At 41.3% G+C, this 15,335-nt stretch overlaps 1 protein-coding gene across 1 annotated transcript in view; it reads left to right on the top strand.

The window, feature by feature from the left end:
- The window catches only part of app.S (amyloid beta precursor protein S homeolog), a gene marked incomplete at its 3' end in the record, with an annotated part of 132,875 nt that overhangs the window by 53,183 nt on the left and 64,357 nt on the right, over positions 1-15,335 (top strand). Inside the window, 1 exon segment of the mRNA NM_001086095.1 lies at positions 5,033-5,162. Within this exon segment, the coding sequence (NP_001079564.1) occupies positions 5,033-5,162 (130 nt within the window).

Genomic DNA, 15,335 nt, shown 5'->3' with positions numbered 1-15,335 from the left:
CTCTATTGCACTTTGCCTGGTCTGAGGTGATGAAGGCAAGTCTGGCGCAAGAGGTAACGTTCAGTAAAATCTGCATCTTAGTGAATTTGCGTAGTAACGACCATTCGCCAGGCCTGGCGTTAGGGAGTGAAGTACCACTAGAGTCTATCTCCTTCGCTAGCGAAGTTACGCCAGCGACTGCTAATAAATCGGCGAAGTTCAGAAATGATGTCACGCTGGCAAATTAGCACCCGCGTTAGTCACCTTTAGTGAATTTGCCCCTTAGTCTTTTGTGACTATTATTCCCCCCCCAAAAAAACATAGTGGTGTGACTGGTCCTTTATCTCTGTGTCCTCCGTGCAAATCGAGCAATAAAGTACAGTAAGCTTGACATTAACAAAAGGGTATCTTCAGTTTTATGTTCACGCTAATTATTTTGTGCAGTCAGCTATTTCATTATGCAAAATACTGCAGAATTCCAAGTCATTGCTGTGCCTTGTACCATAATCATTTTTAGCTGATGGATCAGTTCTGTATATATTCATGATTGAATATGTCCTGTGACCCTTGTTCATGATATTTGCCCTGTGGAGACTTATTTGTCAATCCCTGGGCAGAATACATTGTCTTTAAAATGTCTGGCTAGATGCCCCCTTAGCTCTCAATAAGGTGACCATGATGGATCCCTTCTGTAAAAAACGAGTGGTACTTTTCAACTGACAACGCACTTTTTCAGGCTGTATTGATTTGTAACAGCAGAACCATTAAGGCTCTCATTCATTTTCATTGGGTTCATTTAACGCAAATTTCCTGTGGCTTAATAAATCAGTGGGGTGGTAGAGCGTCAGCATGTGGGTGCATAATTGACACACAATTGTACAGTATAAAAGTGCATAGGAAAGCAACAAGACAAGCATTCATAGATTTCTGCCCCAATTTTAATAAATAAGTCGCTGGAACAAAGCAGCATAGGGCAGAGGTTTTTAGATTGCGGTACATAAATCTGAACCAAATAACTTCACAGTGATTAGAAACCTTACGAGTAGTGATGGGCGAATAAATTCGCGAGGCGTGAATTCATGGCGAATTTCCACGCTTAGCCACCGGCAAATAAATTTGCGAAACTGTGGTGAAAAAAAAATGTATACATGCGTCAGAATTGCCGTGGCTAATTTTCTGGCTGTTCAATTTTATACTTCATTTGTTTTCCTTTAATCATATATGTGCTTTTTCAGTCAATACCCGGAGGAGCTCTAATATCTTCCCCAATACCAAGGCTTTTTAAAATTTCTAAAATGTGCAAAGACCTTTGATTATACTAGGGATGCACCGAATAATTTTTAACAACGTGCCTGTTTATTTTTCTAAAATACACTTGGTTGAAAATAAGTTCTTGAAAAAAGGAAAGCCTGCTCTGCTAAGAACTTACCCGGAAAAACTATACCCCTCAAACAATGTAGGTCTCTATAAAAAGATATTGCATAAAACAGCTCATATTTAAAACCCTGCTTCATGTAAATAAACCATTTTTATAAAAATATACTTTTCTAGTAGTATATGCCATTGGGTAATCATAAATAGAAAATTGCCATTTTGAAAAATAAGGGCACCCCCCTGGGATCGTACGATTCACGGTGCACACAAACATACCAAACAAACTATACTTGTTAGGTCACATGAGCCAATCAACAAACCGAGTTCTTTCTTTTGCTTCAACACTTCTTCCTGTTACAGTTAGAGCTGCAGTATTTCTGGTCAGGTGATCGCTGAGGCAGCACACAGACCATCATGAAATGGTGGGTCTAGGCAAGAGATGTAAAAGGGCAATATTTACTTAAATATATATTCCAGTTTGATAAGATTCTTTAATATGCCACTTAACTTGATATAAACTAACTGTTGCTGAAGTATTCATTTTGGAGTTATAGTTTTCCTTTAAGAAAACCCTGGGTCCCAAGCATTGCGAATAATAGATCCTATAACCGTACCTCTATTGCTTGGGCAAAGAAATATAAAAGGCCGGACTGACAGTTCAGAATAAATGAACATTATATGGTATTAATGTCTGGGGAATACATTTAGCAATTTTTCTCAAGCAGATATATAAGCGGGTCTGTGGGGTGGTGAATGTTCTTATAGGTTCTGGTTTGGTGCTTGGTTTGCCCTACAGTAGTATATGATATATATGTATTCTTTCTAATGAAAGAGTGACTTTCTCCATCAATTCTGATACTTCAACCCTAGAAATTGGTTTGTGGCTTGTAAAGAATGGTTGTAGGTATCACGGGCTGTAGGGGAAATAATAGCACATAGTCATCAAGCTCTCAGAGTATTTTGCTGGAAGCGAGGAAGGCTGTAGAACAATAAAAGTTTGTATAATTACCTTTTATGACTCAGAGTTGCCAAGATCCAGAACATCAGAAAGCTCCCATGTACAGATCTATTATTTATTCTGTAGATTTATGGTTCTTCCTTTGTAGCGTTTGTCTAGGCCTGTGGGTATTTTTGCATTCTACGCTGCAATGTGAGCTCTATAATTACTCATTCCTGCTTGGAATATACAGAAGAGCCCCGCACAACATTACAGGTCATTGGCATTCACTGAATTAATTTCCTTCATGGCCATTTATAGTTTTCACACCACTAAATTAGAGAGATTAGACATCGGCTGTGATACAGGCTCAGTCCAAAATGATTTAAAGCAAATTGTTCCAAGTTATTGTTGATGAAGTAACTGTTCTTCATATCTTTACATACTGCCCGGAGGCATGTGAGGCCTGTAAGCTCTTTCTTCCTATTGGTTTCTCTTAAGGGCAGAGACACACTCTCAAATTCGGGGAGATTACTCACCCAGCGACAAATCTCATTTTCTTCGGGGGCAACTAATCTCCCCAAACTGCCTCCCGCCAGCTATAAAGTAAATCGCCAGCAGGATGGCAATCGGTCTGCTTCGTTTTCTGAAGTCGTCAGAAGTTGCCTGGCGACTTTAGAAAACGAAGTGCTCTGTGTGCCATCCCGCCGGCGATTTAGACTCAAGACGGCGGGAGGCAGTTCAGGGACATTAGTCACCCCAAAGAAGAGGTGACTAAATCTCAGTGAGGCAACTTTGGGCGACTATTGAAAACGCATTGCCGTGTGTGCATTAGTGCAGGCGACTTTGCATTGTAGCCTATGGGGAAAAACGCAGAGGCAGTTCGCCAGGCGACAAAATCTCGCCGAATCTCCTTGTGTGGACTAGCCCTTAAGTAGGAGAAATAGCAGCCTGCTAGAAAGTAGTTCCATCCTAAAGTGCAGACACAAGTACATGACTGGGGGCAGCTGGGAAACTGACAATATGTCTAGCCCCATGTCAGAAAAAAATCTGTATCCCTTTAAGGTTTAAAGTATTTTGTAGTAGACTTAAGGTATGAAGATCCAAATTACGGAAAGATCTGGAAGACCTCATGTTCCGAGCATTCTAGATAAGAGGTCCCATACCTGTACTTCAAGGGATCTTCATATTACATTTGTTTTGGTGTTGGTTAAAGTGTGTTCTGCAGGAATAAGAGGAAGGGATGAAAGGAGGAATAACAAGTCATAAAGCAAAATGCAGTTTTACATTAGACAGAGACCCTATAATTGGACCACAGCTACAAGCAGAGATGGAGGAATGGAGGGTGGGTTTAACACAGTCATTTCGTTTTCATTAATTCTGCTGCTGTTATTATACATACTACAGAAATAATGAAGATCTAGGCTACTGTAGGAGCATAATGGAGTTTCATGCTGGAATTCAGTTAGTGTGTGCCCTTGCAACCTAATGTTATTGGCTGCATTACTCACTGTCTATATGTGTCTCACACATACAACCTCCCCCCATTGGTCTCCCAGTAATCTCAAACTGTTACAGGTCCCAAAATCCCACTGCACCTTTTGAGCACGGTGTTTATTTTCTATTATTGGCAAGTTTGCAATGAGTCTTGTGATAGGATATTTTTTTTTGGCTGTACATGGCTTTTGTGTATTTATGTACACATAACACTGTGCAACTGCCGCCTTATCCCAGCTATTATCTAGTACTGACTCGGCAAAGCTTGTCTAAATGCTACCATCTGCTCCCTCTGATAAACTCCCTTTTTAGATTTTTTCCTCCTACATGGGATCAGAGAATAAGTTAGAAACCTCTTTATTTAAAGGGATACTGTCATGTTTTTTTCTAAACACATCAGTTGATAGTGCTGCTACAGCAGAATTCTGCACTATTCAAAACTAGCAAACAGATTTTTTAATATTTAATTTTGAAATCTGACATGGGGCTAGACATATTGTCGGTTTCCCAGCTGCCCCCATTCATGTGACTTGTGGTCTGATAAACTTCAGTCACTCTTTAGGGCAGGGGCACACGGGCTGATTCGGGGAGATTTAGTCCCCTGGCGACTAATCACCTCTTCTTTGGGGTGACAATCTCCCCGAACTGTCTTCTCCCTGCCTTCCGCTTGCTAAACTTGTGGTGCTTCGATTTCCAAAGTCGCCCGAAGTTTCCTCGTGAGGCAACTTCAGGCGACTACGGAAATCGAAGCGCCGCGAGTGTATTGCCACAGGCGTTTTCTCATTAAAACTGTGTACTGCTAGTTTGTAGTGATATTACCCCCTCCCTTTCAACCCAGCAGCCTAACAACAGAACAATGGGAAGGTAACCAGACAACAGCTCCCTAACACAAGATAACAGCTGCCTGGTACATCTAAGAGCAACACTCAATAGTAAAATCCAGGTCCCACTGCGACACAATGAGTTACATTGAGTAGAAGAAACAACAGCCTGTCAGAAAGCAGTTTCATCCTAAAGTGCTGGCCAGACAAAATGACCTGAGATACACCTACACACCAATATTACAACTAAAAAAAATACACTTGCTGGTTCAGGAATGAAATTTTATATTGTAGAGTGAATTATTTGCAGTGTAAACAGTGTAATTTAGAAATAAAAACTACACTCTGACCTCTGACCTGATTCCTCTTATTTAAATTGTTTTTTTTTCCTGCTTTTAACTGCCGCTTCAATTTCTGCTTTCAGGTATACCCAGAGCTGCAGATTACCAACGTTGTTGAAGCCAACCAGCCGGTGACAATCCAAAATTGGTGCAAGAAAGGACGAAAGCAGTGCAAGAGCCGCACTCACATTGTGGTCCCCTACAGATGCTTAGGTAGGTTGCATGGTTGAAAAAGACCAATCACTCTCCAACTCGTGTGTTTGGCTGTGCAGGTAGGACACCCAAAGGTGCATGTAAAAGGGGTGCTTTCTTCAAGCTCACGTTCCAAGTGCACCTGGTGTATTTAACTCTTTTGATGTGGGGTGGAGGTGGATTCCTGATGAACGTTGTGAAAATACTGTACCATGATTATGTTTTCCCTGTCCTTATGCCTGTGGGTTTACTATATCTTTATAGTATTCATTGCTGCCTTCGTTTTCAGCTCACTGCTTTCAGACTCACTAACCCCTTTCATTTATTGTTATTCATTATGTCTTGCTTTGTACTGCGCTCAGCACTTTCTCAAGAGTAAAGCTGAAATACATACAGGTATGGGATCCGTTATCGGGAAAGCTCTGAATTACAGAAAGGCCGTCTCCCATAGACTCCATTTTATCCAAATAATCCAAATTTTTTAAAATGATTTCCTTTTTCTCCGTAATAATAAAACAGTAGCGTGTACTTGATGCAGACTTAGCTATAATTCATTCTTATTGGAAGCAAAACCAGCCTATTGGGTTTATTTAATGTTTACATGATTTTCTAATAGACTTAAAGAGATACTGATACCAGAAATTAGAAACATGAATTGTAGTAGAGTTCGGGGCAAAACCAATTTTTGACACCCATACCGCATGTTTTCCCACTGCCCAATCTGACCAGCAACCCCATCCATAACCCCATCTTTAACCATCTGACCACCATTAAACAGGAAAGGCTGTTGCTGCAAACCGGAAATGGCAGAAGTGGGTGGGGGTCACAAAAAGTTTTAAAAATGAGGGTAAAATATAGATATTATAACATCAGATAAGAAATATAGATGCAACCTGCAGTCCCACACCCAAAAATCCTATCCGCAACCTGCAGGGTACCCACTTTTTTTTTCTTCTAGTAACCCGCTGCAGGACAAATTTATTTACATAAATATATTTTTATGCCTTCCATGATCTCCTGGTGGAGGCCGGTGCTGAAATGCTGGAATCACTCATCCCCTTTCATTTTAAAGGAGAAGGAAAGGCTAAAATTAAGTAAGCCTTATCAGAAAGGTCTATATAAATACACCAGTAAACCCTCAAAGTAATGCTGCTCTGAGTCCCCTGTCAAAAGAAACACCACATTTCTTTCCTTCTATTGTGTACTCATGGGCTTCTGTATCAGACTTCCTGTTTTCAGCTTAAACCTCCAGGGCTAGGGCTTGAGCATGCTCCGTTTGCTCCTCTCTCCCTCTTCTCCTCCCTTTTCTCCCATCCCTGCTGTAATCTGAGCCCAGAGCTATGAGTGAGCACGGAGAGACTCAGGCAGGAAGTGATGTCACACCAAGCTAATATGGCAGCTGCTATCCTAAACAAACAGAGATAGTATAGTCTTATAGTTTGCACTGTTGTGGCTAATCTATTGGCAATAATCTGCTTCGGTAGCTTTCCTTCTCCTTTAAGCAACATAAATGTGCTCATTTTGATAGAATCCTCTCAAAATCATGCATGACCACCTTTCTGTCTATAATTGCTGCTTGTTTTCCACAACCCCACATAGAAGTACTGCTAACTGTAATTACCATTATCTGAAAAGGGCAGCTCTTTATTATTAATTAACCACTTGGTACGTGCAGGTCTCTGAAGCCTGTTTGTGCACGGGTTATTGTGCCATGTGTAGTGCTTCTCCATCATGCAGTGAGTGGCACCGTGACTCATTTACTGGCTCCGGGAAGTGGAAAAAAGATTTTCACACAGTGTATGCTTGAAGGACTGGATTTTAAAATAGTTTTTTTTTTCTCAGCGATGCTTTTGTACTGCAGTCATTTCTTTTATAAACATTGGGATCTTGACATTTCATAAATGTATCAATTTAAATCCTATATTGTTATTATTCTTGATATCGTGCCAACTAGTGATGGGAAAAATGTGCATTAAAGTCAATGGTTATTTTGACGTGCGACAATTTTTTTTGACGTGCTAGATTTTTTGCCTGCGAATTTTGACTGCAGTTCCGCAAATTAATTTGCTTGCGGCGAAACGCGGAAATTTGTTGCAAATTTGTGTCTGGCAAATTTATTCCCCCATAACTAGTGCCAACATATTCAGTAGTGCTGTAAAATTGAGAATAAAGTATTGGTAATGTTACATGATCAAGGTGAGAGGAATTTAAGGCCTTCTAGTTAATTCTGCATCAAGGGAGTTGCCTCACGAGGAAAATTCGGGGGACTTCGGAAAACGAATCGCCACGTGATTAGCACCGGTGATTTCTCATTTTAGCCAGCGCAGAGTGAGGGAAGGGGTTCGGGGAGATTGGTCGCCGCAAAGACGAGGCGATTAGTCACGAGGCGACTAAATTTCCCCCGAAACGCTCAGTGTGACCTTACCCTAAATCTCTAGTAGGGATTCACTGAATCTAGGATTCGGTTTAGGATTCAGCCTTTTTCAGGATTTTTTTAATTTTTGCAGGATTATTTTTTATTTTTGCAGGATTTGGATTGGGCCGAATCCAAGTGCCTGGCCAAACCAAATCCGAATCCTTAAAATCACATGACATCTTATCACATAAACAAGCAAATTACATTTTTGTAAAATATTTTTAACCATTCCTTGCACTAATTCACATATGCAAAGTAGGGTTCGGATTCAGTTTTGGATTCGGCCGAATCCCAAAATAGTGGACTCATGGCATCCCTAGTGTCAGATCTCATTGTATATTTAGTGCTGTGTGTTTAGTCTGGGACAGGGCGGAAGATGGGTGTATATCTACTGCATGCATCATTATGTGGAGCTGATAGGGAACTTTCATATAGCTTCACCAGCAAAGAATTTCCTTTAGTAAGCTAAATTCAGCCAGAGTATATTATTGCATAATGGATTTTGTTGTACTTGGTTCCTGCCCTATTTTGCATTGCTTTCCTTTTGCAATCCCTGGAGAGACAGGTAGGAAACAGTCTGAAGTCTTTACATAATTACGTATACCATCTGAATAGCACTGTGGTTCATTATTTTCATTTACTTGCCCTTTGGTTGCATGCTGTCCCTCCAACCTTCTACACTTGCAAAACCTAATTACCTTCCACGCATCTGTTCAACTGCCTGTTTTGCTGAAGAGGAGCAACGCAACCTCTCCAGTCCCTGATGAGCCATTATAGATAAATATATTGATCTTCATTTTACTTCCCTTTAAAGCAAGCAACATGGTTAACGTAACCGGACTTCTGGTAAGTGTCCCTCTCGTGGAGACGACCCAAACAGTTGACATTTACCTGCTCAATGTTTTTATTTCAAGCCGGCTTTGGAAGAGCCAATTATCTAATGGATTTCTTTTTAGCAATGTTTCCATCATCGTGAGAACATAATGGGAGCCTTGTCTAGTAAAAGGGAGCAGAAGCCATTCCAACAGCTGTGTCTCCGGCACAAATCAATTGCAAAAAGATCTTCCATTGTGCTCTGTTTCATTAATTAGAATGTTCTGTAACCCGTTGGGCACAAGTAGCACTTTATTTTAGTAGTAGGTACAGATACTGGTATGGCATCTATTATGCAGAATGTTTGGGACCTGGGGGTTTCTGGATAATGGATCTTTCTGTAATTTGGATCTCCTTACGTTTGTTACTAGAGAATCATGAAAACATTAATGAATAAATCAACCCAATAGGCTGATTTTGCACATTTGGATTATTTGATTACAATGGGAGGCAACCTTTCCATTATTCTGAGCTTTCTGGATAACAGGGTTTCCAGATAACAGATCCCATACCTGTACCCGTATGCTTAATATGACCTTTATTGTCCATCAAATATTCCACCCTGTGCTGGAAAGTCAAAGCACCTACTTTCCATGATGCCACCACATTTATTTAGGGCCCAGTGTCTCCTCTTAAACTGAGCAGATTGAAGGTGCCCTTTCTGACCAAATCAGAAGCTTACCTGACCCTCTACGACAGGCTTCCTGATTAAAGGGATACTGTCATGGGAAAAAAATGTTTTTCGAAATGAATCAGTTAATAGTGCTGCTCCAGCAGCATTCTGCACTGAAATCCATTTCTCAAAAGAGCAAACAGATTTTTTTATATTCAATTTTGAAATCTGACATTGGGCTAGACATTTTGTCAATTTCCCAGCTGCCCCAAGTCATGTGACTTGTGCTCTGATAAACTTCAATCACTCTTTACTGCTGTACTGCAAGTTGGAGTGATATCACCCCCCTCCCTCCCCCCAGCAGCCAAACAAAAGAACAATGGGAAGGTAACCAGATAACAGTTCCCTAACACAAGATAACAGCTGTCTGGTAGATCTAAGAACAACACTCAATAGTAAAAACCCATGTCCCACTGAGACACATTCAGTTACATTGAGAAGGAAAAACAGCAGCCTGCCAGAAAGCATTTCTCTCCTAACGTGCAGGCACAAGTCTCTTTTGAGAAATGGATTTCAGTGCAGAAGTCTGCTGGTGTAACACTATTAACTGATGCGTTTTGAAAAAAACACGTTTTCTGATGACAGGATCCCTTTAAGGTTGCCACCTGTTCATTTTGAGCCAAAAAACACTGTTTTTGAAAGGAGTGTCCAGTTCAAAAGCTCCTACCTGGTTTTTAGGAGTTGAAAACACATTACATTGATCCACACAACACGTGATGTCATAGACCCAACCACAATGTCATTACCCTGTCCCTGATGTCACATCTCCACCCCCAGCATCACCACCCTCCCCCCCTCAACATCAACAGACCACCTCCTCTGTCTGGCTTTTACTGCTGGAAAATGTGGCTACGCTATCCCCAAAAGATCTTTGCAGGTACGGTCTTTTTTCCCTGACTCATTAAAAACAGCATCAGTCTGATCAAAAGTCATAATTTTGTGTATTTTAAATGCACAAACCAATACACAATCAAAATACATTTTTTGTAATAACAGACATTTTTGTGACTTGTTAAAGCAACATAAATCTTCGTGTTCTGCCCTGCCCTAGTGAAGTTTTCAATAAAGCTCTGCTCACATCCCATAAACACTAAAAACTGGAAGCACCGAAAGGAAACCCACAAAGACACAGGGAGAACAAGCAAACTTCTTGTAGGAAGTTCCCTGGCTGGAATTGAACCTTGGACCCCAATGCTGCAAGTCATCAATGCTTTCTGGTCTTTGAAAAGTCTTTATAGATGGTAGGGAAAGCCCTGCATCATTATAATATATATAAGTTCATCTAATTGTTCAACAACTTGTGCTATACAACACACACTCTGCTGCTGTTCCTTTCTAAACTGATGTCACATTCAGGTTCCTCAGTCATAGTTTGAGACCCTAAACGGTTAATCTTAGTGTAAATATCAGTGTTTTCCCATACTGTATCATGTTCCAGTAATGAGAGAGATAAAAGGAACAATTACAAAGGTACTTACCCCCTGCAGTTACAGTCATTGTTTTCCATCTGTTGGAAATCACAGCCTCTTCTGAAGAACGTCATTCCTCATCTTTTTTGGATGATTTATCTTTTCTGAGAAGCGTCTAAGGCTAGGGGCACACGGCGCGATTTCGCCGCGATTCTGCGCTAAGCGAGTTGTCGCTGCGTTTTTTAAGCCGAAATAGCTTTGCTAACTTTGGCGCTGGCGTCAATGCAAATCGCGGCGAAATCGCTGCGCTAATTCACACGCGGCGATTCGTTTTCTATTGTCGTCCGAAGTTGCCTCGCTGGGCGTTTCCGGGCGACAGTAGAAAAAGAATTGCCGCGTGTGAATTAGCGCAGCGATTTCGCCGCGATTTGCATTGACGCCAGCGCCAAAGTTAGCAAAGCTATTTCGGCTTAAAAAACGCAGCGACAACTCGCCCAGCGCAGAATCGCGGCGAAATCGCGCCGTGTGCCCCTAGCCTAACAGAAGAAAATGCATTGCCTTCATAGAGACAAGGGTTTTATAGAACACAGAGCAGGGAATACGAAGATAGTAGTACAGGTATGGGACCTGCTATCCAGAATGCTTGGGATTTCCAGATAAGGAATCTTTCTTTAATTCAGAAACCCTATACTTTGTCTACTAAAAATCATTTAAACATTAAATAAAGGCAATAGGATTATTTTGCCTCCAATAGGGCTTAACTATATCGAAGTTATCAAGTGCAAGGTATTGTCTTATTACTACAGAAAAAAAGCAAATCCTTTTTAAAAATTTGAATTATGTGTTTAAAATGGAGTCTGTGGGTTTAAAGGCTTTCTGTGTAATGGGTTTCCAGATAACAGATCCTACACCTTCACAGAAATAAATTCAATCGCATTGAATATTACATTACACATTTTAAGAGATCACAGGAGGTCCCTGCCTTGCAGAGTCAGTTTATCTATAAAATCCGAAAAGAAAAAACTCGAACTTTTAGAGATTTATTATACCCTGAGGCTGAATCTGAAGTCTGAAATCGAAAATCCAGCATCTTAAGGTGGCCATAGACGCAAAGATCTTTTCCCCGATATGCCATTAACGAGCATGGCTATATCGGGGGTAATCTGATTGTTCAGACGTATGGCTGAACGATCAGATTACGATGTGCTATGGGCTCCGGCGGGATCGGTCGGGTCAAAATCAAACCTGACCGATCGACCAAAAGACCGATCTCTGCCGGACGAAAGATGACGGCACTCCCCACACACGATACGAAAATCGTACGAATTCTTGATTCCTACGATAGGATCTGTGTGTCTATGGCCACCTTTAGACCTTTCAAGGTTGTATATAATTCATTAGGAGTGGTCTGAGCTGGATTAAGACTGAAAAATTCTACTAGTTCAGGCTTTTAGGGGCAAAACTCAGGAAAATTCGGGCTTTACAGGAAAAAGCCCTGAAAAAATCTGGATGTTGGGGGGGAAAAAAATAAAAAAAATGTAGATCTCGATTTTATTGAGTTTTTCCCAGATTAGTAATAAATAAGATCAAATCGTGGATTCTTGTTTGTTTGGACTTTTTTAAGTAAAATAATCAGAAAAATTTGGATTGTGATAAATAACCCCCCGTGTGGATGGGTACACAAACTGATATCTTACTAGATCTCTTACTAGATCATGTTTATAGATCACTCTATAGCTTGCTGCCACCCAAAGAAAAGGCTAGATTATCACTGTTATCATATTTATTCCCTACTGTTCTGTTTGGGCCCTCTCTGCTTCTCCTTCCACTCATTCAGCCTGGTTGTTAGGTATGTATAACCAGGTAGCAATTTATGGTCAAAGTTAGAGAGACATAGAATAAGTTGTTGCCCCTGGGAAATCGTGGTTTAACCACATTATTGCAAAAGTGCATACAAAGTCATTTTCAAGTTATTCGGTGGTTAAACTGTTTTAACCTTGGAGATTCCCATTAGCTGCAATTAAAGGGTATGTTGGGTACTTTTGGCTACTGGGGGCATCTTTAAGGCACAGATCGTTGGCTTTGGCCTGGTAGAGAAGCCCTAACATTACAGTTACATTACAGCCACATTTCTAGCCTTGTTCTCTGTTGAGGTTTAGTTGTGCCTTAAAGTACATTTCATACTAATTTACTGGAAAGAGCTTATGGGAGAATGTTATAAAAACTGGTCGTGGAAAATATACTAATAGAATGTCTTTATGGAAAATGCTGTTACTGTAACAAACCCATAAATCCACATGCCTTCAAGCAAGTCGTAAACAAGGGCAGCACTGTGGGCATTGCCAGCTTGGAGCGCCGGGGGCCCTTGTGCTGGATTGAGATAAAGTGCACTATGTTAGAGTCCTGCAGCGGGTCGGGTACCTGCGGGTTACCTGCAAAAACCTGCGGAACCCTGCGGGTTGCAGAGATTCGAGAGCGGGCATAGACCTGGGTCAGCGGTTCTCTGGGTTTGTGTGTCGCAGGTCTTCTCAATAGCAAGTTTCACTCCTTTTTTTCTGATCACGTCTACTTCCAGTGATGTCACTTCCAGTTTACAACGAGGGCATTACCTGTTTTACTTGTTTTTTTCTGATCACGCCAACTTCTAATGACGTCACTTCCGGTTTACGATAGCACTTCCTGTTTCTTGATGGTCAACGGGTCACCGATCGGGTTGCGGATAAGGGACTTGGGGGGTCGGGTAGCGGGTTCATGAGTATGCAGTATGCAGGTTACGGGTCGGGTTCGGGTTTAACAAATTGGTTCTGTGCAGGACTCTACACCTTGTAAGTCCATTTTTACAACTCCTCTTAGGAAGTGTATTATGGTATGGGATCTGTTTTCCAGAAACCTGAATCATAGAATCCATCCAAATAATCCAAATTTTGAAACATTATTTCGGTTTTTCTCTGTAATAATAAAACAGTAGCTTGTACTAGATCCCAATTAAGATATAATTAATCCTTATTGGAAGCAAAGTCATCATGTTGGGTTTAGGTATGTAGTTCCAAATGACGGAAAGATCCGGTATCCTGGGAAAACCCCAGGTCCTGAGCATTCTGGATAACAGGTCCCATACCTGAATTGCAAAATGCATATTTTTCATTCTTTGTTTTGTACAATCTCAATTAATGACTCTTATTACATATGATTCGCATGTAATGTGTCGGCCTGGATTCTGGATAAACTGGGCATGATTGTCCATCTGTTCATTCCTCTATGGCAGCTGGAGCCCTTACTGTTTTCTATGGAGAAATCGTCAACCCTTCATACTGCAACTGCCACCAAGGATGCGTTGCGGTTAAAAATAAACCTGATGTAGCAGCAACATAAATATTGGCCAAATGACAGCTAGAACGGCTTCCTTCTCTTGACTATTTTCCTGTTGTAAGTGAATTGCTGTCTACCTCTAGCTAGAATGGCTTGTTATGCTTGTTGGTGGCAGAGCAAAACTCCTCCATCTGCTCGTACAATTGCCTACATCTTTCTGTGACCAACGCCCGTCCCCTGGCAAGATAATAACCAGCTTTGCCCGGAGGTATGACAGTGGCATTTCCAATTGAGCCTCCCAATGGAAAATTTAGCATTTGGGTTTGTCTAATTACTTGACATGTAGGAAATTACACTTGTCAGGTTTAGCACGGTGCCCATAAGAGACGATTCAGAAGATAAAACATTTAAAGAACCATGTGAATAAGTGCTTCCTAAATTGACATAATCATAAGCATTAAAATGTTTGATTTAGTAGACATGTCATTCTGAGTCAGTAGGTAAGTCTTAAATCCTGATGGTCCTCTGTCTTCATTTAGTGATACCCAGCAAAAATAAGAGCAAGTAGATTTGAATTTAAGGGACTTTGATCATTTACTTGCATACTGTTCCATAGACATCGGGTCATTTATTAGACTTACCGGTGCTATGGTTCACAGCTTGGTATGGTAGATGATGATGATGTCAACATGCTGCTGTTGGACAGGTTTCAAAGCAAAATTATGTTGATAGCTGCCTGTCCAACATCTCATCCCAAAGTCAAGGGTATTAATATGAATTTGGTCCTCCCTTTGGGACTGAAGACTTTCCATTAGATGGTTGGACATTGTTGGTGGGATTTGCCTCCATTCATACACAGAAGATTGGTGTGAGAATTCCTGATGGTCCTGTGGTGGTGTGGCAGGCGCCCACAGCTACCTTCTTTGTCGTGCACTGATCCGGAATAACGTGCTTCAGTGTTTTGACGCAAGCGTTGCATCTTATGTCATCTCGCATTGTTGCGATCCATCTCCATAGTTCCTGGATGTGTTTATACTGTTCTGATCTTGTTCCTTAACCTTTGCTAGTCCCTGATTTCTGCTACTTTGCTACCTGTATCGCCTCTGCCTGTTTACTGACCATTCTTTGGATTCTGATTTTGTACTGCGCTACTGACCTGTGACCCCCAGCTATGATTCCTGATTTTGTACTGCACTGCTCGTTTTGTTAGCAACCCGGCCTAACCTTCCAACTACGTTCCTTGTTCACCGGCCTTCCAGTACCTGTTTGATTCCCTTGTCTGTCCAGAACTCTTCTCCTTGGTCCTCTCACTTTATGACCTGCCGGCATCCGAGTAGCAAAGGGCTCCTCCCAAAGCAAATGGCAGCTGCTATAGCCAGAAGTGTGAGCCGGGACCTTGGGGTTTGTTCTGGGTTTTGGGCTACCGTACTTTGCAGTTGGCTGCTGATTGTGGGTATTAGGCCCCGCTCTTATCGGCATTCCAGTGGGTTAAGTCAAGATCTTTCACTTCCATT

The sequence above is a fragment of the Xenopus laevis genome, chromosome 2S (assembly GCF_017654675.1).
Source record: "Xenopus laevis strain J_2021 chromosome 2S, Xenopus_laevis_v10.1, whole genome shotgun sequence".
NCBI classification, from domain to species: Eukaryota; Metazoa; Chordata; class Amphibia; order Anura; family Pipidae; genus Xenopus; species Xenopus laevis.
Note: the sequence above shows the minus strand (reverse complement) of the source record. Positions and strands in the feature narration are given on the sequence as shown.